The sequence below is a fragment of the Anabrus simplex genome, chromosome 2 (genome assembly GCF_040414725.1).
Source record: "Anabrus simplex isolate iqAnaSimp1 chromosome 2, ASM4041472v1, whole genome shotgun sequence".
Lineage (NCBI taxonomy): Eukaryota > Metazoa > Arthropoda > Insecta > Orthoptera > Tettigoniidae > Anabrus > Anabrus simplex.
The window spans coordinates 1221824008-1221848589 of NC_090266.1; the positions used below are offsets into that span (position 1 = coordinate 1221824008).

General features: G+C 38.3%; 1 protein-coding gene across 3 annotated transcripts in view; it reads right to left on the bottom strand.

Annotated features, from left to right (window-relative positions):
• The window catches only part of LOC136864813 (caspase-3), a 336586-nt gene that overhangs the window by 229121 nt on the left and 82883 nt on the right, over nt 1-24582 (bottom strand). For all 3 annotated transcript variants that reach the window (XR_011017867.1, XM_067142239.2, XM_067142240.2), the window contains one exon: nt 2107-2330. Coding sequence is in view for 2 of the 3 variants with exons in the window: in XM_067142239.2 (XP_066998340.1) it covers nt 2107-2330 (224 nt within the window). In the remaining variant the exon portion in view is untranslated. The remainder of the gene's footprint in view (nt 1-2106; nt 2331-24582) is intronic.

Genomic DNA, 24582 nt, shown 5'->3' on the forward strand with positions numbered 1-24582 from the left:
GTGGTAGTGAAATATTCTTTGATGTTATCCAAGATATAATTTCAGGTTTCAACCATGACATGTTCGGGTTTTTAGATGAAGGATCGACCATCGTATGATATGGAGCTTGATCTTTAACGACAGACGACCTTTGAGGCAATAAACTCAGGACTTTCGTGAACCATTCTTCGTAATGAGTCGAGTTCATCTCATTGTGGTAATCATCACATCTTTTCTTGCCAATAAAACAAAGTTCTGCACCGTCAATAAATCCTTCTTCACTAATAGTTGTCAAAGTTGTTTTCTAACGCTTCAACCACGTTTTCTTGCCACCCATATTTCATAGTATGGTTCTGTCCGCACCACGTCTCGTCTGTAAAGAAGATCTTGTAGCCCTGTGCTCTTAAGTCTGTAATTTGTCTAAGGTAGGTATGTCAACTGTTACAGATTCCATTAGCACTGGTTTCCTTTTTAGTTTTTTTTGAATCTGAATTCCAAGCTTTGAACTACCGGCACTTTCAAAAGCGTAGAAATTGACATATCAGAAAAATCCGCCATATTATCTAACAGTTACATGCGGAGGCTTTTAATTGTGGGAAATATCTTATTCATATAAAAATCGTGCATATTTCTTCGTATTGTGCCCGAAGTAAAATCATCGAGATGGATTTTCGGACGCACCGGTCTCACATACTACTTCTTTCTTGACCTGGATGACGTATTTCCATCATTCTCCTTTGAAGCGGCTCCTACTCTCTTCATGACGACAGCGATTATCCAAGGCAATCTGCCACCTTCTAGTACACAGGGAACCTCTTGTCCCCTACTTTTCCCCCCTCACATTGAAAGAAACAAATAGCACTCAAAATCATTGCAAGTTGAAAGTAAACGAAAAGCTGTGTTCGTTGCGCGCGTGATTACTACTGAACGCGGCAACACTGCACCCGATTTCAACACCCCGCCTGCTGTTAATCGCACTGTCCAGCGTGCACAAAATCTCCTTTCAATATTACTCTTCATAAATTCGGTACCACACTGTACGGTTACAGTTGTTGTAGTTTCTGATAACCATGACGGAGTGCTTCAAAACAAGCCCAAGTTTGCTGCTGTACGTTTATCCTGGGCTGAGAAAGAGTAGCTTTAGAAAAATGATAAGAACATTTTTCGGAGTGGTTGAATAAAATTGTAACTTGAGTATTACATTACAATTACATGTGGTTATAACATATAAAAATTTCATTACCATCCGAGAAGTAGTTTTCCTTGTATATATTCCTAAGTGAGCGCTTCCTAGAGAAGAAGCCAAAAATACGGGCAATACTTATTACAACCACAAATAAAAAATATTTAATGAACGTCAAAAACAATCTGTCTTATATAAGCTAATGTAGAATTAAACAAGGAAAATATTGGTATAACTCGCATTGCAATAGGCCTATTGGTTCGTTTGTAATTAAAGCCTAAACTCGAGTGTCCATAATAAAAAATCCGACAGTAGTTAATTCTTTGTCCACCAATCACCCCAGCTGCTTCTTATACCTCTGTAAACCACGGAAATCCCAGAACACCAAACATTGGACAATTAAACCCACAAGACAAATCTAATGTCGATAAGCCCCCAACTTTAGTGATAAGATTTTAACTCATTTCACTAAAGTTTACATGCTTCAAAACATGCCGAAATACATACTTGTTTTAATATAGAAATGTACAGTTCATCAAGTGCTTGCAAATAGAGCATCAAGGCCATACCAGTGACATTTCACAAATTTAGACATAATTTTAGACCTTTATAACTCCAATTTGATTTAAGTTTTATTACAAATTGTAAACTTAGAAATAAGTAGAGTTTTAACATTATTGTATGTTGTTTTATCCAATTAGGATTCATCAGCAGCTGCTGGTACTCCTAAATGTATTTAATACATAAAAAATAAATCAAGTGTTGATTAGGTGGGAAATCCAGGTTTATAATTGTGATTGCTGGAAGTATCAATACAGGGCTAATGAAGCTAATAAACTACAATCTGTACTTCTATTACTTTGTAATGCATCTCTGCCCGACACTGGGTTACATGATCTTATCTGCAAAGCCATAGCCTAAATAAAGCCCAAACCATCACATACCTGTGTCGCAAAGTTGTTGATTCCCTAGGAACATTATCTTCCTGCTGTCTTTGAAGAGATAAAATATAGGTTCCAATATCAAGAGTTGGCTTCAAAGTTCTAGCCAAGTCAAAATGCCCTGTCTCTATCAGTGCTCCCAAAAGTTTCTCATACGCTGTTGGACCTCTGGTTTGTATTTCCAGGTATAGTTCCTCCTTCCTTGCCAAAGGAGTTGACCTGTCAGACTGAAGAAAAAGCATGTCACATTAAGTCAATTTAACAGTAATTTTAAGGAACAGTTTTGAGTTACTGTAAATGAAATGCCTTTCAGACTCACATAAAGGCTAACGAGAATCTCATGGGGGTTGCAAAGCTGTAATCAAGTAACTGGCCTGTCAGTAAAGAGAAAACAATTCTACTAAAGATGAAAGTTAGGTAAGTTCTCCATAGTCCTGAGGGGAGCAGCTTACAAGTTTCATGGTGTCTTTCAATTCAGAACTACTGATTCACTTTCATATCTCAAACCATCTGTTACCTGTCTCCATAGAGGATGATGCCCTCAAGAGTTTATAGTTGATATAAAGCCTAAAATTTCACATTCCTTAAGACTCATCAAATGTTACTAGACATTTTTATGATCATAAAGTCTCTTTTCACATACATCTATATCTAGTCAGCGCTATGATCTCTGGATTTGATTTTTGGATTTTTCTATGATCTGACAGCACTTAAATTACCTAATTTAAAATTCCCATTGAGCCTTAAAGACACCAAACCCTTTCACTTTTCTAGAAGAGTAAATCATAGTATCCAGACTATCAATGTTTCTTAGCTTTTCATAATTTTGTAAAATGCCTGAAGAACTGTTAGGCAGCTTTCATTTGGTTAGATTTTGTAAATGACAGATTCATGAAAAAATATTCCGTTTCAGTTCCAAGAGTGCAAGACTGAAGGCAGACTCAAATTTTCAATGTGTTCAAGCATTGCTGCATTGTAATTGTACCGGGCGGTACACCTCTACAACGCAAGTTCAAATCTTGCGCCAATTGAAACTTCTCTATAGGAGAAACCCTGAACTGTAACAACTGAATTAACTCTCCTGTTTATCAGAAGATGTCTCTAGGTGTTTTTGATTTGCTTTTGTTGATCAAGAAGTGTGGACATTCTCTAACAGATGTCTCTACTAAAAACTATGATTATGCACTCTGGTGCGAAGGAATGAACATTCTTGGAGAAATTTTGTATTCATAAGTTTTGTCTTTACTAAATTTTGTTCTTTTATTTGAGGGTTGGCAATATTAAGCTTCCTTTCCGCCTATTTTGAATTTAACCAATCCTAAATTTCTGTAATTAATTTCAATCAATCAATCAATCAATCAATCAATCAATCAATCAATCAATCAAATCAATCATCAATCAATCAATACTGATCTGCATTTAGGGCAGTCGCCCAGGTGGCAGATTCCCTATTTGTTGTTTTCCTAGCCTTTTCCTAAATGATTTCAAAGAAATTGGAAATTTATTGAACATCTCTCTTGGTAAGTTATTCCAATCCCTAACTCCCCTTCCTATAAATGAATATTTGCCCCAGTTTGTCCTCTTGAATTCCAACTTTATCTTCATATTGTGATCTTTCCTACTTTTATAAACGCCATTCAAACTTATTCGTCTACTAATGTCATTCCACGCCATCTCTCCGCTGACAGCCCGGAACATACCACTTAGTCGAGCAGCTCTTCTTCTTTCTCTCAATTCTTCCCAACCCAAACATTAAAACATTTTTGTAACGCTACTCTTTTGTCGGAAATCACCCAGAACAAATCGAGCTGCTTTTCTTTGGATTTTTTCCAGTTCTTGAATCAGGTAATCCTGGTGAGGGTCCCATACACTGGAACCATACTCTAGTTGGGGTCTTACCAGAGACTTATATGCCCTCTCCTTTACATCCTTACTACAACCCCTAAACACCCTCATAACCATGTGCAGAGATCTGTACCCTTTATTTACAATCCCATTTATGTGATTACCCCAATGAAGATCTTTCCTTATATTAACACCTAGATACTTACAATGATCCCCAAAAGGAACTTTCACCCCATCAACGCAGTAATTAAAACTGAGAGGACTTTTCCTACTTGTAAAACTCACAACCTGACTTTTAACCCCGTTTATCAACATACCATTGCCTGCTGTCCATCTCACAACATTTTCGAGGTCACGTTGCAGTTGCTCACAATCTTAAGCTTATTTATCACTCTATAGAGAATAACATCATCCGCAAAAAGCCTTACCTCCGATTCCACTCCTTTACTCATATCATTTATATATATAAGAAAACATAAAGGTCCGATAATACTGCCTTGAGGAATTCCCCTCTTAATTATTACAGGGTCAGATAAAGCTTCACCTACTCTAATTCTCTGAGATCTATTTTCTAGAAATATAGCAACCCATTCAGTCACTCTTTTGTCTAGTCCAATTGCACTCATTTTTGCCAGTAGTCTCCCATGATCCACCCTATCAAACGCCTTAGACAGGTCAATCGCGATACAGTCCATTTGACCTCCTGAATCCAAGATATCTGCTATATCTTGCTGGAATCCTACAAGTTGAGCTTCAGTGGAATAACCTTTCCTAAAACCGAATTGCCTTCTATCGAACCAGTTATTAATTTCACAAACATGTCTAATATAATCAGAAAGAATGACTTCCCAAAGCTTACATACAATGCATGTCAAACTTACTGGCCTGTAATTTTCAGCTTTATGTCTATCACCCTTTCCTTTATACACAGGGGCAACTATAGCAACTCTCCATTCATCTGGTATAGCTCCTCTGACCAAACAATAATCAAATAAGTACTTCAGATATGGTACTATATCCCAACCCATTGTCTTTAGTATATCCCCAGAAATCTGATCAATTCCAGTCGCATTTCTAGTTTTTAACTTTTGTATCTTATTGTAAATGTCATTGTTATCATATGTAAATTTTATTACTTCTTTGGCCTTAGTCTCCTCCTCTATCTCGACATTTTCCTTGTAACCAACAATCTTTACATACTGCTGACTGAATACTTCTGCCTTTTGAAGATCCTCACATACACACTCCCCTTGTTCATTAATTATTCCTGGAATGTCCTTCTTGGAATCTGTTTCTGCCTTAAAATACCTATACATACCCTTCCATTTTTCACTAAAATTTGTATGACTGCCAATTATGCTTGCCATCATATTATCCTTAGCTGCCTTCTTTGCTAGATTCAATTTTCTAGTAAGTTCCTTCAATTTCTCCTTACTTCCACAGCCATTTCTAACTCTATTTCTTTCCAGTCTGCACCTCCTTCTTAGTCTCTTTATTTCTCTATTATAATAAGGTGGGTCTTTACGATTCCTTACCACCCTTAATGGTACAAACCTGTTTTCGCATTCCTCAACAATTTCTTTAAACCCATCCCAGAGTCTGTTTACATTTTTATTTACCGTTTTCCACCGATCATAGCTACTTTTTAGAAACTGCCTCATGCCTGCTTTATCAGCCATGTGGTACTGCCTAACAGTCCTACTTTTAAGACCTTCCTTTCTATCACATTTATTTTTAACTACCACAAAAACAGCTTCATGATCACTAATACCATCTATTACTTCAGTTTCCCTATAGAGCTCATCTGGTTTTATCAGCACGACATCCAGGATATTTTTCCCTCTGGTTGGTTCCATCACTTTCTGAATCAGCTGTCCTTCCCATATTAACTTATTTGCCATTTGTTGGTCATGCTTTCTGTCGTTCGCATTTCCTTCCCAATTGACATCTGGCAAATTCAGATCTCCCGCTACAATCACATTTCTTTCCATGTCGTTTCCCACATAGCTGACTATCCTATCAAATAATTCTGAATCCGCGTCAGTGCTACCCTTTCCCGATCTGTACACTCCAAATATATCAAGTTGCCTATTATCTTTAGAAATGAGCCTTACACCTAGAATTTCATGTGTCTCATCTTTAACTTTTTCGTAGCTTACAAATTCTTCTTTCACCAGAATGAACACTCCGCCTCCCACCCTTCCTATCCTATCTCTACGATACACACTCCAGTGCCGTGAGAAAATTTCTGCATCCATTATATCATTTCTCAGCCATGATTCAACTCCTATTACAATATCTGGTGAATATATATCTATTAAATTACTTAATTCTATTCCTTTCCTTACAATACTTCTACAGTTCAACACTAACAATTTTATGTCATCCCTACTTGATTTCCAGTTCCCTGTTCCCTTATCACCGCTCCCTAGGCCATCCCGTTTCCCTGAATGTACCTCCCTATTACCCTTCCAAACAAATTTCCTAACTTATACGTACCACTGCGGTTTAAATGAAGGCCATCTGAGCGCAGATCCCTATCTCCTACCCACCCATTTGGATCTAGAAATTTCACTCCCAGTTTCCCACATACCCACTCCATAGTCTCATTTAAATCCCCAATCACCCTCCAGTCAGTATCCCTTCTACACAGTATTCCACTAATAACAATCTCCGCTTTCTTAAACTTCACCCGTGCTGCATGTACCAGATCCCACACATCTCCAACTATGTTGGTACTTATATCAGCTTGCCTTACGTTGTTGGTACCAACGTGAAACACTACCACCTTCTCCTTCCCCTCCTCTCTCTCTTCTACTTTCCTCAACATCTGCCTCAACCTAATTCCTGGATAACACTCTACCCTGGTACCCTTTCCTCCACACACTTTCCCCACGTGTCTAACGATGGAATCTCCCATGACCAGAGCCTCAACCCTACCCACCTCGTTTGATCCCCTCCCCTCCTGGTCAGCCCTCTCTTTCCTGATAACTGCAGAAGCTACTTCCTCCTCCCTTTTCTCCTTCCCATGACCCTGTTCCACCTGTCTTTTCCTATCATCTACTCTACATTTTCCTTTCCTACCTTTTCCCTTCCTCCTACTCCCACACATCTCAGCAACAGTTCCCTGTCCCTCATCTTCCCTCTGTTGTTCTACCTGGAGTGACTCGTACCGATTTTGCACAGACACCTGTCCTGAATTCTGATCCTGAATAGAGCTCTTAGCCTGCAATCTCCTTCCCCTTAGAACATTAGACCACCTGTCTTCTACAACTCCTCCCTTTCCTTCCCCTCCCTCTTGTACACCTACTGTAACCTGTACGTTGTTTGAGGAGGTCCTATCTTCCTTCCTGTCTTCTGTGAGAATCCTAATTATCTCCCTCAAACTTTCCAACTCCTCCCTCATACCCCTCAATGCCTCGCCACACCCACAGAAACTACACTCGCGCTCCTTAGCCATTCTTTACGGGGGGAAAATGAAATTAAAAATAAAATAACTTATTTGCAAAAAAATAAATGAACGGAGGGATATATTGTCTGGGATAGTACACAACAATAAGGTAATTAATATACGACTACACTACAATACTACTTAGTCGTGCTCTATTTTTTTATCCTACAACCCCTGACAGGATAAAAACTGCTGTTAATTACTGAATATCGAAAGTAGTAGCCTACACAAGAACTACACAATTCCAAACTGCAATTAAGCCTATTCTAATTACAACAACAGTATTTTAGTACGAGTTTCTACGGATACCTCTACTACACCAGTACTACACAAATATTTTACAATAATAAAATAATCACACTAAATTCTAATAGGATATTACTCGTATACTACTGTACAGTACACTACAGTAATGTTAAACTACTTTCAGACGTATCCTAATTACGGAACCGTACCGTATGTCACTAAACTAAGCACAACAGAAATGAAATTTGCAAGAACTACTGTACTCAAAGATTACCAACGAAGCTAAATGCTTAGACAAATTATTATTAGTATTACGGTCTAATAGATACACACGAAAAATAACACACGAATATAGCAGGCAAGATACGGCACTATCTAAATGTACTGTATCTATACTACAATGTATCTACACTACACTGCACTGCGTTTGGTTAAATGCTTAAGTATCGAAAAGATTGCCGTACACGAAGAAAAACACGAATATAACTGGCAAGATACTATCTAATATATTATACCTTATCTTCACTACAATTCTACTGAAATGTGGTTATGTGATTATTGCTGGTGGATTACTATTATTTTCCCTACTCCACGGGACGGAAAATAAAAGTGTCCTTAATTAGGCCTACTGAAAAATACGAGGTTGTCTACACTAATTTCTCAAATATTTCTATAAAAACTACTACTACTACTACTTCAGGGACTTGAACTGCAATTACTGAGATATATGAACTTTATTATTATTAGCTATTATTAGCTATTAGCTATTTCCCACCAATAAGGTGTTTCTTCATTGCCTTGTGTATAAGTTTTTGCTGTTAGCCAATAAAACTTTTGTGGGCGGGTCCTAATCATTCATGAAAGGTCTCGAATTTTCCACGAGGGTATAAAAACTGCTGATTTTCTTGTCTCCGGACCACTCGTATAACATCTAACTCAGTGTGTGAATACGTAGCAGGGGGCGGGAAGCGCCTCTTTCTTCAGGCAGCAGCTCTTCAACAAGGTAATGGCCCTTTAACATCTTTTTTTCTCGCTAGCTCAGCAGTTTAACTTGCGGGAAAGGTTCAAAACCTTTAATATGTAACCCACCTCTTTAAAATGTAAATCCCTTTTCAGTCTATGTAAAATCTACAAATCTCTTTAACTGTAAAGCGGGGATAGAGAGTGCTTTACCCTCTCAAGCTCCTCTTCATTTTGAATTTGAGGTGACTATATTCGTAACCGTCTTTCTCTTCCTTCTTAATGTGTTAAATTTATCTTGTATACTAGTCACCTCCATAGATTGGGATTAGCCCCTGTGTAATCGGCCTAGTACCACTTACGTTTTAAAATGTGTATTTAGGAGTGCAAGTTCACGCCTCCAGTCCTCTCTGTACTTTGGGCCAGTAACTTAACCTGTTTTTTTCTTTTTTTTTTTTTTTCTCTACATGCGAAGGCCCTGTAGGTTGGGTACATGATACCCCTGTTTCTTTGTAAGTGTGCCTTGAGGGCAGTTAGAAGTAAAGTTTGTCGTGCCCTTTGATAGGCTTGTAAAATTGAGAGCGGGTCTGCTCTTTCTTGTATTTTGGTGGGGGCCTATAGGGGGCTTAACATGGTCATTAGGAGCAAGCGCTCCTTGGTATGATGGGGTTTTCTGCCCCTTAGTTCAAATTTGTACCTTGGTAAAGTTGGGCTAATAGCTCAAGGATTGTGAAAGTGGGGCTCGAAGCCCAAAACTTGTAAAAAATCCCTGAACTGGTAAAATTATTCTTGTACGTGCCTTTCATTGTTATTCCACCTAGTGGAAAATTGTTTTCTTGGTCTTGGACTGGATAGTTGGTTATTGTTTGACTCGCTGGTTTTTGTTGAAGTCTAAAGCTCTTTGTTAAATCTTGTTAAGTTTTGATATTCTTGAAAATATAATCTTTATTGAAATTTTAAATTCATCTTGTGGCCTTGTAGTTAGACCCATTCTAGCCCGCACCTTCTTTCACCCCTGCTGTTCCACAGAAACCACGGAACAGTAATTATCCAGGTCCCTGCTCCCTGCCATTTTTGATTTGTGAATGGAATGAGTTCTGAAATTTGAATCTAATGATACTGCAGAGCTAATTATTACCACCATAATGTTAAGGCAATTGATTTGTGGGGATTTTAACAACTGTCCTTCTTCCCTGGCCGTATGTGTGCCCACAATGGACACTCCCAAGTATCACTCAAGGACGGCTCTTCTGATCCCTAGAGAGTACTCCCTGCGGTTGGATGTCTCCGCCACTGGAATGCCGTTTCTATTCAAGGCCTTTTTGGCTGTGCACCACCATGTTGCTCTCGGATGTCTGCGTCCTCTCTTTGGTTCCTTGATTGCAAGAGCTCTCTTAATGGAATGATCATCTCGAAGTTGTACATGTCCGTACCAGCGCAACTGCCGCGCCCCCAATTTCTCACTGATAGGGACCATATTAAATGATACTCGTATATGCTCATTGCGTATATAATAATGGCTAGTACCTAGTTTCGTCAACAAAGTGCACAAGAAATACTTTTCAACCCTACTCATAAAAAAATAATTTTGAATCTTTTTTTTATTTTATAAAACTTTGTTAAATATTTGTACTGAAAACTGCAAATCCTAACATACAATACATTATAACATTATGGAAGAACTCATCATATCGTAACCTTCAACACATACCGACGACTGATCTGCATTACTAATGTTCAAGAATGAATATGAGATTCTCTGGCACAAACTATTAGCAAATGGAGAAAATTCATAAGCTTTTCTTCATAACTGACTGGGAGTTGTAGCATAATGCTGATTTTCCTGCAAAATTTGGAATGATTTTGTTTGAAAACATGTGAGCCATCCACAGCTAGCCTTAAAACAGGTAACATTTAACTTTCAACCGACAAATTTCACTACATAACCTCCCCTGCGAACCATGTGACCTTGCCGCGGTGAGGAGGCTTGCATGTCCCAATGAAGCAGATAGCCGAGCCGCAGGTGCAACCTTATTGAATGGGTATCTGTTGAGAGACCAGACTAAGGAATGGTTCATCGAAAGGGGGGTAGCAGCCTTTCGGTAGTTGCAAGGGCGGCAGTCTAGATGAATGACTGATATGGCCTTGTAATAATACTCAACATGGCTTAGCTGTGTTGATACTGCTACATGGCTGAAAGCAATGGGAAAAAACAGCCGTAATTAACTCCCGAGGACATGCAGCTCTCTCTGTATGAATGATGTACTGATGATGGCTTCCTTCCGGGTAAAATATTCCGGAGATAAACTAGTCCCCCATTCGGATCTCCGGGTGGGGACTACACGAGAGGGGGCGATCATCAGGAAGATGGATACTGACATTCTGCGAGTTGGAGCATGGAATGTGAGAAGTCTGAATCGTCGTGGAAGATTAGAGAATCTGAAAAGGGAGATGGATAGACTAAATTTAGATGTAGTTGGTGTAAGTGAAGTACGTTGGCAGGAAGAACAAGATTTTTGGTCAGGCGACTACCGAATTATCACCACAAAATCAAACAGAGGAAATGCAGGAGTTGGTTTAATAATGAATAAGAAAATAGGGCAGCCGGTAAGCTACTACGACCAGCATAGTGAAAGAATTATTGTCGTCAAGATAGACACCAAACCAATGCCCACCAAAATAGTGCAGGTCTATATGCCTACTAGCTCAGCAGATGAGGAAATTGAAAGAACATATGAAGAGATAGAAGATTTAACACAATATGTAAAAGGTGACAAGAATCTAATTGTGATAGGAGACTGGAATGCAGTGGTAGGCCAAAGAACAGAAGGTAATACAGTACGAGAATTTGGATTGGGACAAAGGAATGAAAGAGGAAGTTAGCTGGTTGAATTCTGCACTGATCATAATCTAGTCCTTGCCAATACCTGGTTCAAACACCACAAACGACGGCTGTGTGGACGAGACCTGGAGACACTGGAAGGTATCAAATAGACTTCATTATGGTTAGGCAGAGATTCAGAAACCAGGTGTTGGACTGCAAAACTTTCCCAGGAGCAGACGTGGACTCTGACCACAATTTGTTGGTCATGAAATGCCATCTGAAGCTGAAGAAATTGAAGAAAGGAAAGAATGCAAAAAGATGGGATCTAGACAGGTTGAAAGAAAAGAGTGTGAGGGATTGCTTCAAGGAACATGTTGGATAAGGACTAAATGAAAAGGCTGAAGAAAACACAATAGAGGAAGAGTGGATAGTCATGAAAAATGAAGTTAGCAGTTCAGCTGAAGAAATGTTAGGAAGGAAGAAAAGATCAACTAAGAATCAGTGGATAACTCAGGAGATACTAAACCTGATTGAGGAACGACAAAAATACAAGAATGCTAGAAATGAAGAGGGCAGAAAGGAATACAGGCGATTAAAGAATGAAGTGGATGGAAAGTGTATGGTAGCTAAGGAAGACTGGCTGATGGAGAAGTGCAAGGATGTTGAAGGTTGTATGGTCCTAGGAAAGGTAGATGCTGCACACAGGAAAATCAAGGAAACCTTTGGAGAAAGGAAATGAATATTACGAGCTCAGATGGAAAGCCACTTCTAGGGAGAAAGACAAAGCAGAAAGATGGCAGGAACATATCCAACAATTGTATCAAGGTGAAGATGTAGATAATTTGGTTCTGGAACAAGAAGAGGCTGTTGACGCTTATGAAATGGGAGACCCAATTTTGAGGTCAGAGTTTGACAGAGCTGTGAGCAACCTAAATAGGAACAAGGCACCTGGAATTGATGACATTCCCTCTGAATTACTGACTGCCTTAGGAGAAACCAGCATGGCAAGGCTATTCCATTTAGTGTGCAAGATGTATGAGACAGGAGAAGTAAGATCAGATTTTCGGCAGAATGTTGTTATACCTATTCCCAAGAAAGTCAGTGCTGACCGGTGTGAAAACTATCGCACCATTAATGTTGCCATTAATGCTTTCGCGGCCCGTACTTATAGACAAGATATTGTATAGGCTTTTGGGCTTGTGCCGTGTCAAGAAAATAAGGTGAAATTCTTAACGTTTCGCAGAAAACTATGCTCTGCGTCCTCAGAAGAATTCTCGACTGCCCACGAGAAGGGCTTCTTAAACAATGACTTTTGAATTTGGAATGTTATAAAGAAGTAGAAATGGAAATGGTACGTTCATTCCCCACCAGATGGCCCCCAGGACATGGCACAACGCTAGCGTTCGAAGCAGAAGCTGACAGAACTATCGCAATCAGACTAAGCGGTTCACATAACGTGTTTGCGTAACATATGACAGGTGTAAGACATAGACATAAGCCTGGAATGAAACATCTGGCGACGAGGAACGTACGAATTTGGAAAAAAACACTGAGATGAGGACCTTGGCAATTCGATCTGTGGTGTTGTGAATGTAAGGCAAGTAGGCAGTTCCCTTCACTTCTTCCTTCCGTGAGATTTGCTTGGTCATTTCTCTGGGATGCAGGGCTCTATGAATTTGCAAATCACTGTAACCATTACCCTTAAACGCGACACGCTCTTTGAGCCAAGATCCTCCGCAAACACAATAAAAAAATCAGTATTTGGCACCGCCACTTAAATTGCTCACAGTCCGAGTAAAACCAAGGACAAATTGTCCCCAATTTTATATCCTGGGGTATACAAAATTCCTTGTATGTGCGGCAAAGTATACATCGGCCAAACATGCCGGTCAATTGGTACCCATATCAAAGAACATGAACGTAATATTAGTCTCAACCAACCTGACAAATCGCCAATAGCTGAGCACCCTCTATCGTCGGGTCATGATGCCATGTTCCAAGATGCTCGAGCTCTTACCCACACTAGACACTACAGGTCCAGGATTATACGGGAAGCTGTGGAAATATGTAGAAATCCTAACAATTTCAACAGGGACACCGGCTATCAATTAAGTAATACCTGGTTGCCAGCCATTAAGAATTTACGCAGGTAGTTCCGTTCCCTGCCCCTTCACTTTTGTTATTTCGTCTCGGTGCTTTTTCCAAATTTGGACGTTCCTCGTCGCCAGATGTTTCATTCCAGGCTTATGTCTATGTCTTACACCTGTCACATGTTACACAAACACGTTATGTGAACCGCTTAGTCTGATTGTGATAGTTCGGTCAGCTTCCGCTTCGAACACTAGCGTTGAGCCACGTCCTGCGGGCCATCTGGTGGGAAATGAACGTAACATTTCCATTTCTACTTCTATTATAACGTTCCAAATTCAAAAGTGTCATTGTTTAAGAAGCCTTTCTCGTGGACAGTCGAGAATTCTTCTGAGGACGCAGAGCACAGTTTTCTGCGAAATGTTAAGAATTTCACCTTATTTTCTTGACACGGCACGAGCCCAAAAGCCTATACAATATAATGTCCATATCGCACCAATAGTTTAGTATCACATGCCTGCAAAATTTTAACACGTATTATTTACAGAAGAATGGAAAAACACGTTGAAGCTGAGTTGGGAGAAGATCAATTTGGCCTCAGAAGAAATGTAGGAACACGTGAAGCAATCCTGACTTTACGTCTGATCTTAGAGGATCGAATCAAGAAGGACAAGCCCACGTACATGGCATTCGTAGATCTAGAAAAGGCATTCGATAATGTTGATTGGACCAAGCTATTTAAGATTCTGAAGGTGATTGGGATCATATACCGAGATCGAAGAATTATCTACAATCTGTATAAACATCAGTCTGCAGTGATAAGAATTGAGGGCTTTGAAAAAGAAGCAGCAATCCAGAAAGGAGTAAGGCAAGTCTACAGTTCGTCCCCCCTCCTTTTCAATGTTTACATAGTACAGGCAGTAAAGGAAATCAAAGAGGAATTTGGAAAGGGAAACATAATCCAATGAGAGGAAATCAAAACCTTGAGGTTTGCCGATGATATTGTTATTTTATCTGAGACTGCAGAAGATCTCGAGAAGCTGCTGAATGGTATGGACAAAGTCTTGGGTAAAGAGTACAAGATAGAAATAAATAAGTCAAAAACAAATGTAATGGAATGCAGTCAAACGAAGGCAGGTGATGCAGGAAATATTAAATTAGGAAATGAAGTCTTCAAGGAAGTAGATGAATATTGTTACTTGGTATTAAAATAACTAACGACGGCAGAAGTAAGGAGGACATAAAATGCAGATTAGCACAAGCAAGGAAGTGCTTTCTTAAGGAAAGAAATTTACTCACTTCAAACATTGATATAGGAATTAGAAAGATGTTTTTGAAGACTTTCGTATGGAGCGTAGCATTGTATGGAAGTGAAACATGGACGATAACCAGCTCAGAAAGAAAGAGAAAAGAAGCTTTTGAAATGTGGGGTTACAGAAGAATGCTGAATCAAATCACAAATGAAGAGATACTGAATCGAATTGGCGAGAGGAGATCGATTTGGCTAAATTTGACGAGAAGAAGACATAGAATGATAGGACACATCTTAAGACACCCGGGACTTGTTCAGTTGGTTTTGAAGGAAGTGTAGGTGGTAAGAACGGTAGGGGTAGACCAAGGTATCAATATGACAAGCAGATTAGAGCAGATGTAGGATGCAGTAGTTACGTAGAAATGAAAAGGTTAGCACAGGAGAGGGTATCATGGAGTGCTGCATCAAACCAGTCTATGGACTGATGACTTAAACAACAACAACCACACATCTAAACTGTCCCTTTTCACTTACATACAGTAAATCTTGATTATCTGTATGCAGGTTATCCGGCTTGTGGATTGTCCAGTCACCATTTTAAGTTTAAAAAATCACTGTACATTATTTTTCATCCGCTTGTGAGCTAAGCCGTCTTAAAATCACAATAAACCACCTGCCGTGTGACAATAGAGTACCGTACTTACTGTTATCGGCCTGCTTGCTCTGTAAAAATTGAGGACAAGCTCAGTGTGTGTGTGTGTGTGTGTGTGTCAATGAAAAAAAAAGTAAAGAAACGGGAAGTTTGTAAAAGAGATGGTGGAAAAACAAAGGAACATATGTTACCATTAACAAAAAATTAAAATCTATTGGAAGATTTGCTGCAAAACTGGGACTGGAATACAGACTCTTCAGGACATTAAACAGGAATAAGCAAAGATTACAAGATTTTGTAAGGGACTGCGACTCCCATTCTGGACCATCTGCATGGAAAGCATGAAGTAGTTCACATTCCAGGAGTTAGACGTTGGTTTTAGCTAAAAACAAGCATAAGGTGTCATTGTCTGAAGTGTCACAAAATATAAATTTCATGTTTCTGTATTGACAGATTAACTAATATAGTATTCTTTAAATCACTAGCGATGATTTATTGCTGAACAGTATCCTCCTTATTCAATGCCTGATGGTTAATGTGAATTTAAAAAACTTAAATTTCACATTCTTCACATAAATACATGTTTCGATTATAATTGGATCATCTTCAGTAGATTGCTAAAATTGACATAATATTTTGTAGTTAAAAACATTTAAAACTGAAGTAAGAATGATGTTACGAATGTTAAAATGTTCTTATTAAGAAAAGTTTATGCTCTTATAAGGTTGTGGTTTAAAATCTTCAGTGTGCACCGTTATCCACTTGTTATGATATCCTCTTGATATTATCATTAGTTGAAAGTCTACTAAGTGGACTACGCAGTATCTGATTAATAATTGGTATTATGTGACTTGGTTTGCAGCCAATAAGGATTACCAAAATTGTCTCTGTCTCAGTGCTATGATTGCCTGTAGTTGGAAAATTAAAGTATACTGAATGCCAAAGAAACACAAAAATGTAGTCCCACGCATTTGTGAGTAATAAAGTTTTGACAAACCTCCTTTGCCCAGTTGAACGATGTGTTATATGCGTGGTTTTATGCACACTAACTCGCTTATCACATGCTGTAGACTCGAGATCTTGGGGAGGAATGACAGGAGGGGAGGGGAAGGACTAAACTAAACTTGACGCGATTGGTAAAGGAACTGTAGGCGGAGCACGTGAAGTTATCACTGGTTCATTATCAGATGTGAATCTACAAAGAAGCGGGATAAAAGTTTCAAATAAAGGATCCAATTTTTCATTAATTTCATTTAAACTGTATTCAGGGTTACTATTATTGATCTATGTGAATATGTATGTTCCCTAAGATATTGAGTAAGGTACCTTTTTGTGTCAAATGTCGTTCGACTGATGTGTAATCATGGTTGGATTCCTTTATGTCCATACTTCTGGCTGAAAAACAGTTATATCTATTAGCATTTAAGTGTTCTGAGTATCTTATTGCAAAGCTTCTCCTAGTTTGACCAACATAAGATGATTTACAGGACTGACAACTGATTTTATATACTCCTGACCTGAGGTACTTCTTATTATTACTGTATTATTATAATTAATGGCATGTGAATTGAATAGTACACTTGAATTGGTGTTTTTAGTTCTATAAGCTCTTCTTATGCCATATCTTTTGAAAGTGTCAGTAATTTTTATCTGAGGTCATATCCTTTATTTGGTGTTCTGTTTATTTTTAATTTTACTGTATGTTTTGTCTATAAACTGTTTCTTATAACCGTTGCCATCAGCTAGGGTGTATATTGTCCTAATTTCATCTTTGAAATCTATGCGAGATAAACAGATTGTGAAAGCTCTATGTAACATGCTATTATACGCCGCTTTCTTATGGGCTCCTGGATGTGCTGAGCTTTGTTTAATGGTGTTAAAGGTTTGCGTTGGTTTTCTAAATATGTTAAAGGATAATTTATTACTGTTGCTATTGCGAATAATGGTAAGGTCTTAGCAATTGAGTGAGCCCTCATTTTCAGATTCTTTAGCGAACTTTACATGTGGATTTATCTCATTAAGATAATTAACGACATTTTCGCTGCTAGTGACCAGTGTTGGTCTACGATAGTAAAGACGTCGTCTACAGAACGTGCCCAATAAACAATTCCTTTGAGGGTACCGAGAATTTTGTTTTCCTCCAGATAATCCAAATATATATCATCCAAGATTTCTGAGGCTAGTGCCCCCATTGGTAGGCCTTGCTGCTGATAAATTACGTTGTTAAACATAAAATTATTATTATCTATATTGCTATTTTGCTTTGTCGCACCGACACAGATAGGTCTTATGGCGACGATGGGATGGGAAAAGCCTAGGAATGGGAAGGAAGCAAATGTGGCCTTAATTAAGGTACAGCCCCAGCATTTGCCTGGTGTGAAAATGGGAAACCATAGAAAACCATCTTCAGGGCTGCCGACAGTGTGATTCGAACCCACTATCTCCCGGATGCGAGCTCACAGCTGCGCGCTCCTAACCGCATGGCCAACTCACCCGGTATAATTATTATCAGAAACAAACTCCACTATATGCATATATTCTTCAATTTCTTGTTTACTAAGCCTGGTGTGTTTACTTAAATTGGTTTTTTTTAATTTAATCGTACTACCGATAGGTATACTTGGATATATAGTGACTAGGTCTAAGGAATGTATGGTGTAATGAGGTGAAATGTTCAAAAGCTTAATTTTGTCTACCAATTCTACTGTGTTTTAAATTGAAGTTTTCGCCTGAAAATGATAATGAGGTCTAAGGAACTTTTGTACAAATTGAGACAGCTTGCAAGTGGGGCTTCCTCTAAAATTGATTATAGGTCTGGAATCTTGCCCGATATATACAGTAGTTGGATTATCTCAAGGAAAAGAAGATTCTCGGTACCCTCAAAGGAATTGTTTATTGGGCACGTTTTGTAGATGACGTCTTTACTATCGTAGACCAACACTGGTCACTAGCAGCGAAAATGTCCTTAAGGCTGCTCGTCCACTGGAAGTGACTACATGTGATTACGAGATCAAATAGTAAATATTTCAGATAAACTTAAATATTATAACCAAGTGGTCCGCCTATTCAATACAATATATAATTTATTATATTTAGTACATGTGCCGTCCCCTAAAGGACATCATCAGCTATAATAAATGAACATTAATATATCAGAACACAAAATAGATATTATTAAAATTGGAAAGACACATTAAAATACTGATGTATGGTACGACATTTAAAATAAGATCTTAGAAATTTTGTTCAAATTGTAAGTCATATGATTGATAACAGTTGAATTGTCCATTAAACTCTTGAAAATATTCTTGGGAAGTAACAGTTGTGCTTTATAAAATCTTAAATGATCAACTGTTGTGAATAGCACACTTGATTTGTATCTTTTGATGAAAGATTTGCTAGATCTTTGATATGCATTACTTAGATACTATATACATTGAATGCTTCAGAATTTGAAGTCAACTCGGGGCCGTAGTGGTAAAGTTCTTTGTAGTAATGAATATTATTTTATCTACTAAGTGTAAGTAATGAGAAATGGAAGATGAAATTAATAAAATGTAATATAATCGTGTTACATACTCCTTATTTTTGGCTCTGATGTGTGGAGGAAGACACACTTCTACTGTATCTGATTTAAAACAAGTACTGGTAGTTTCTATACTGAGCGGGGAGTATGGAGGGGAAGTAGGGGGGTATGTTTTAGGATGAACGACCTGAGTGTCACTGAGCGTGTGAGGTATTAGAGTCTGACGTTTTTTCTTAACTCTCACTTTTATTAGTTCTTCATATAACATGTTATACTTCTCAGAAAGCTCATTGATATTATTTGTTGGATTTGGTAAATGTAAATTTCTTCATATATGTTCAATAAATGTTCTTTATTTACAGTTTTCTGTATTTTAAGGTCATTGTCTATGTTTGTAAACATGTGATTGGAGTCTGTCATGTGTTCGCTCATGGCGAGTATCTGTTGTATTTCTCGGCTCTGGTATGTTCCTGATATCTTGTAATGAAGTTTCATCCTGTTTGTCCAATATAAGTTCTTAAACAACTAGTCCATTTCAGTTTGTAAACACCCAAATTTTGGAATTTATTATTATTATTTACTATATGAGTGTTATAAAATAATTTCGAGTTTGTGTTGTTAGTCCTACGGGCGATTCTTAAATTACATCTTTTGAATAAATTCGTAATACTATATATATTATTATATTATTATTATTATTATATTTGCCTTTATTTGTAGTGGCGAAGTTAGGACTCATGGTCCTCTCTTACACTTAACCACACTTCATTAACAATGTACATCTGAGAGCAATATTCATAATCTTATCTTAAAACTACTATTACAAACTAGAAACAAAGTATGAAACAAAATAACATAAACTCTATAAATATTCTTAGTCATGTCTTAAAACTATCGTCACAAATTAAAAGTTGAATGACACAAAATACCATAAGCACAGTAAACGTACATTTATACACACATTCACTCTACCAGATTCATTCAGCCTGGCGGCACACATCGAGGAGAAGCTCACGGCAAGACAACTTGAAGGAATTTAAGGAATTTATGGCTCTAATGTTGTGGGGGAGAGAATTCCATATTCTAGCTCCATTTGCAACAAAGGAACGGCTAAATGCTGCTGACCTGCTGAGAGGGATAGCAAGTGTACTGGCGGAGCGTGTGTTATGCTGGTGGAAAGAGGATAGGAAATTTAGTTGTGAAGATAAGTAGTATGGGATATTCTCTTTTAATACTCGAAAGATTAATACTGCCACGTGGAGGTTTCTATATTGTTCAAATTTTAGAAGGGAAAGTTGTCGATAATAAGGGGTAACATGAACATCATAGCGTAAGGAAAAGATAAATCTAATACACGAGTTCATAGCACGTTGTAATTGGTTTAGTTGTTCTCTCGCGGCATCAATTAGTACTACGTCACAGTAGGAAAATATAGGGAGGATAAGAGTATTTATAAGCCTAATTCTCATGGTTAGTGGCAGCATATTTTGATGATATTTTAGTGGGTGAAGGGACGCGTACACTTTTCTACAGATATTTGTAATGTGCTCTCCCCAGTTAAGATTCTCGTTTATAATTACACCAAGATTTCTTACCGAGTTTTCGTACAGAATAATTTTACCAGATAAAGTTAGTGGAGGAATGTTTTTTGTTTTTTGCCGCACTGATTTGCTTCGTCTGCCCAACAATAATAGCTTTAGATTTTGATGGATTAATTAAAATACAGTTTTCATGAGCGTATGCACAGATATTATTTAAGTCAGAGTTCATATAACCTATTGCTTGATTGTTGTCTGAAATTTTGGAATGATAATAGATCTGTAGATCGTCAGCATACAAGTGGTATTTACAGTGTCTTAGCCGTGTCGATATATCGTTGATATAGATAACAAAGAGAAGTGGTCTAAGTACAGAGCCTTGTGGTACTCCTGAATATTTCATTACCCATTCGGATGACCTATTCTGAAGAATTACGCGTTGTTTTCGTTCCGTAAGATATCAGAGAAAGAATTCTAGAGCTGTCCGTCCAAGGTGAAGCGATTTCAATTTAGCAACCAGTACGTCTATTTACTGTGTCAAAAGCGCTGCTAAAATCAAGAAGTGTAAGTAACGTCACCTGCCTTTCGTCCATAGCACGTCTCATGTCGTCTGTAACTTTCAGCAGGGCAGTGGCCGTACTGTGTCCCTTTTTGAAACCCGATTGTAAAGGGTCAAGTAGTTTGTATTTATTTAAATAGTCGGTTAATTGCATGTGTACTATGCGTTCAAGAGGCTTGGAGAGAGATGAAAGTATGCAAACAGGTCGATAATCTGTTATAAGTACAGGTGAGGAAGTTTTTGGAACAGGATTTATAATGGCATTTTTCCACATTTGTGAGGCACGTGTTGTATATATGAGTAATGGCCGGAAGAATAATGTCAATGATATGTTGTATTATGAGTATGGGTATTTCGTCAGGTCCTACAGAAGATGATGTGATTGATAATACCTCGCGTTTCACGTCAATCTCTGTGACTTCGCGAAATTCAAAGAATGGCCTATTTGGTGGTGGCTGGTTCAGAAGTGATTTTATAGTCTGTGATATTATGTGTATTTCCGGTTTAATTTTTATTTCAGAAAAATGAGCATTCAATCTCTCCAGAGAGATGTCTGCATTACATGGCTGGGGCAAAGCTTTCCCAATTCCAATGGAACAAAGTTGTTTCCAAGTGTTTGACACATTTAAATTTCCAGCCAGGTGACTGTAAAAAGAAAATTTCTTATTTCGAATTATTACTTTAATTCTATTCCGAAGTGTTCGATACTGTTCAAGCGCACTGGAAGAGTGTGTGCGTCTGTAGAGCCGGTGTAACGCGTCACGGTGAGACATCATTTGTTTAATGTCATCGGTCAGCCATGGAGAAGGAGGTCGGGAGACTTTGGCCGTACGCTTAGGTGCATGTTTATCAAGGAGACCAAGTATAAGTGAACTTAAAGTTTCAACTTTCTTATCAATGCCGTTTATATTTTTTACGTCATCCCAAGGACAATTCAAGGCGTCAACTCTCAGATGATCTAAGTTTATATGTTTATGTCCCTGAATGTGATGTATCTGGACTTATACTTTGGTACTCTGAGTGAGTAAGACAAGTATATTAAGTCATGTGTCGATATGCCAGGGGTAGGAATTTGTCCATGTGACACTATTTTCTCTGGGTTGTTAGTGACCATTAAGTCAATTAGTGTATGTGAAGATGAGGTATGATTTGTCGGTTTTAGTGGAAGTATTGTCATGTCACACGTCTGGAAAATACTTAAGAGTTGCTTTGTATCTCCAGCCTGTTCCAGTAAATTAGTATTGAAGTCTCCAAATATTAAAATATGTTCATAAGCAGGTGATAGTCTCTGCAGGATGTCTTCAATGTCTGAGAGGTGACCTACCCGTGGTGGCCGATAAACAACTCCTATTAGGGCTTTAACTGTTGTCACAGTGATCTCGGCAAAAATGAACTCGGGTCTCGGGTCGGCACAGTGGGCAGATGTGCATACGATTTTACATTTAATATCATCTCTACAGTACAAGGCTGCTACTCCACCTCTTTTATCTATTCGGTCATGCCTGTAAATATTATAGCCCGTTATGTGTACCATACTACTAGGGATAGTTGCGCGTAACCAGCTCTCACTGATACAAGCTACGTGTACATTACTGTTTTCAAGGAGAACTGTTAGCCCGTCATGGTGAGCAGGTAGGGATTGAGAATGTAAATGAATGCAGTTCAATGAACGTGCGTTGGTCTGAAATACTTTCACTAATGAGCTCTGGGAGCGGGGTGTCTCCGTTCTCGGATAGGAGAGGTTAGGGGTAGGGGGACAGTCAGGTCCACAGCTGGCAGTGGTTATAACAGTACTCATCACACAAAGCAGAATACCAAGAAGAATACAGGCTTCTTACCTGCGTATTTCCTCTGATATCGCGCCGGCTTTTCATGCACTCAATCACATTCACACTCAATAATAAAACACTATAATACAAACTTAAACTAATCCACATTGTCGTTACTTCACACTGTTTCACCCCCTAGCTGCTTGAATAACATTGTTAAGGTCAGCTCGTGTGGTCACTTGAATTTTCTTCCCATCAGAGCTTAGAATAATGATACGTCCATCCTTAGTCCATACAGATTTCTGACAGAAGTGGTCACACGTGGCGTTTAGTATGTCCTTTCTTGTTGCTGTTAGCGATTCTGTTATCAGCATACCCGATCCCTTCAGCGATTTCTTTGCACGCCAGATACGGTCACGTTCGTGATATCGCGTGAACTTTATTAAGATGGGCCTTTTCCCTCCCGTCACTACCTCAGCTGTAGTTCTCCTTGGTTTCCCAATCCTGTGACAGCAATCTAAATTGTCCAATGTCAAGTCTCTCCCTAGGTGGGATTTCACAACACCTAACACATCATAGACGTCCTCGTTCGGAGCTTCTGCCACCCCGTGGAGTAATAAGCAGTTTCTCCTGCTGTACCGCTCTGCTTCGTTCATTAGGTCGTCCTGTTTGGAGATCTGGTTATGCATTTCATTAAGTTCAGACTTCACCTCCTTGAGCTCCACAGTGACAGCAGCTCTGAAAGACTGGAACAAGGGCGAGTGCGTCTAGGGAAACATCGCCGGCGTTGGTATCACTGTTGTTGCCTTCTCAAAGCGAGCTTGGATGTCATTCAGCTTTTCTTCGAATGAATGTATGTAACCACTGAGTGTTATTTAGTTATGAAACTTGATCCAGTACACACAAATTATAGTTAAACTTGCTGATTTGCTAGGTGGTTTACGGAGCTCTCTCACACGCACTTCTTCACTGCCGCCATTTTTCTTATTCTCTTTTTCTTTTCGTTCTTTTTCTAACGTAGTCGTAGGCTTATTTTTTACTTTATTTATAATCCTGTTTACAAATTCTTTATTATAGCCATTTTATATGCTATATAGTATTAATTTCCTTTTCTAAATCCTGGGTTGAAAGCAGAATATTTAAAGCTCTGTAAATCATACTAAAGAAACCGGCTCTTTTATGATCTCCCGGGTGTAAAGAATAATTTTTGATCATGTCAACAGTCTGCGTTGGTTTTCTAAAGATATTAAATGAAAGGTTTTGGTCATTTCTAGTAATTTTCAAGTCTAAATAATTAAAAATGTTATTTACTTCAGAATCAAGTGTGAACTTCATATATGGATCAAGAGGGTTAGGTTGGTTTAAAAAGGTCTGGCCATTAGTGATTACTTCATCTAATATTACAAAGGTGTCATCTACAAATCTAGACCAATGGTACAAACCTTCAAGTTTACCGATAATTTTAGTTTTTTCCATGTGATAAATATAAATTTCGGCTAAGATGCCTAATGCTGGGGTGCCCAACGGAAGATCTTTTTGTTGGTAGATTTTGCTGTTAAACATAAAATAGTTATTGTTTAAGACAAAGTCTAGGATAATTAAAAATTAATTTATTTCTTGAAGAATCAAGTGGCTAAATTGGATCAAATTCTCTTTAATAATGTTAATGGTTTCTTTTATTGGAATACTAGGATACATATTTTTAATATCATACGAGTGTATTGTGTGATTGGAATTTAATTCTAAATTTTTGGTAACACAATTATATT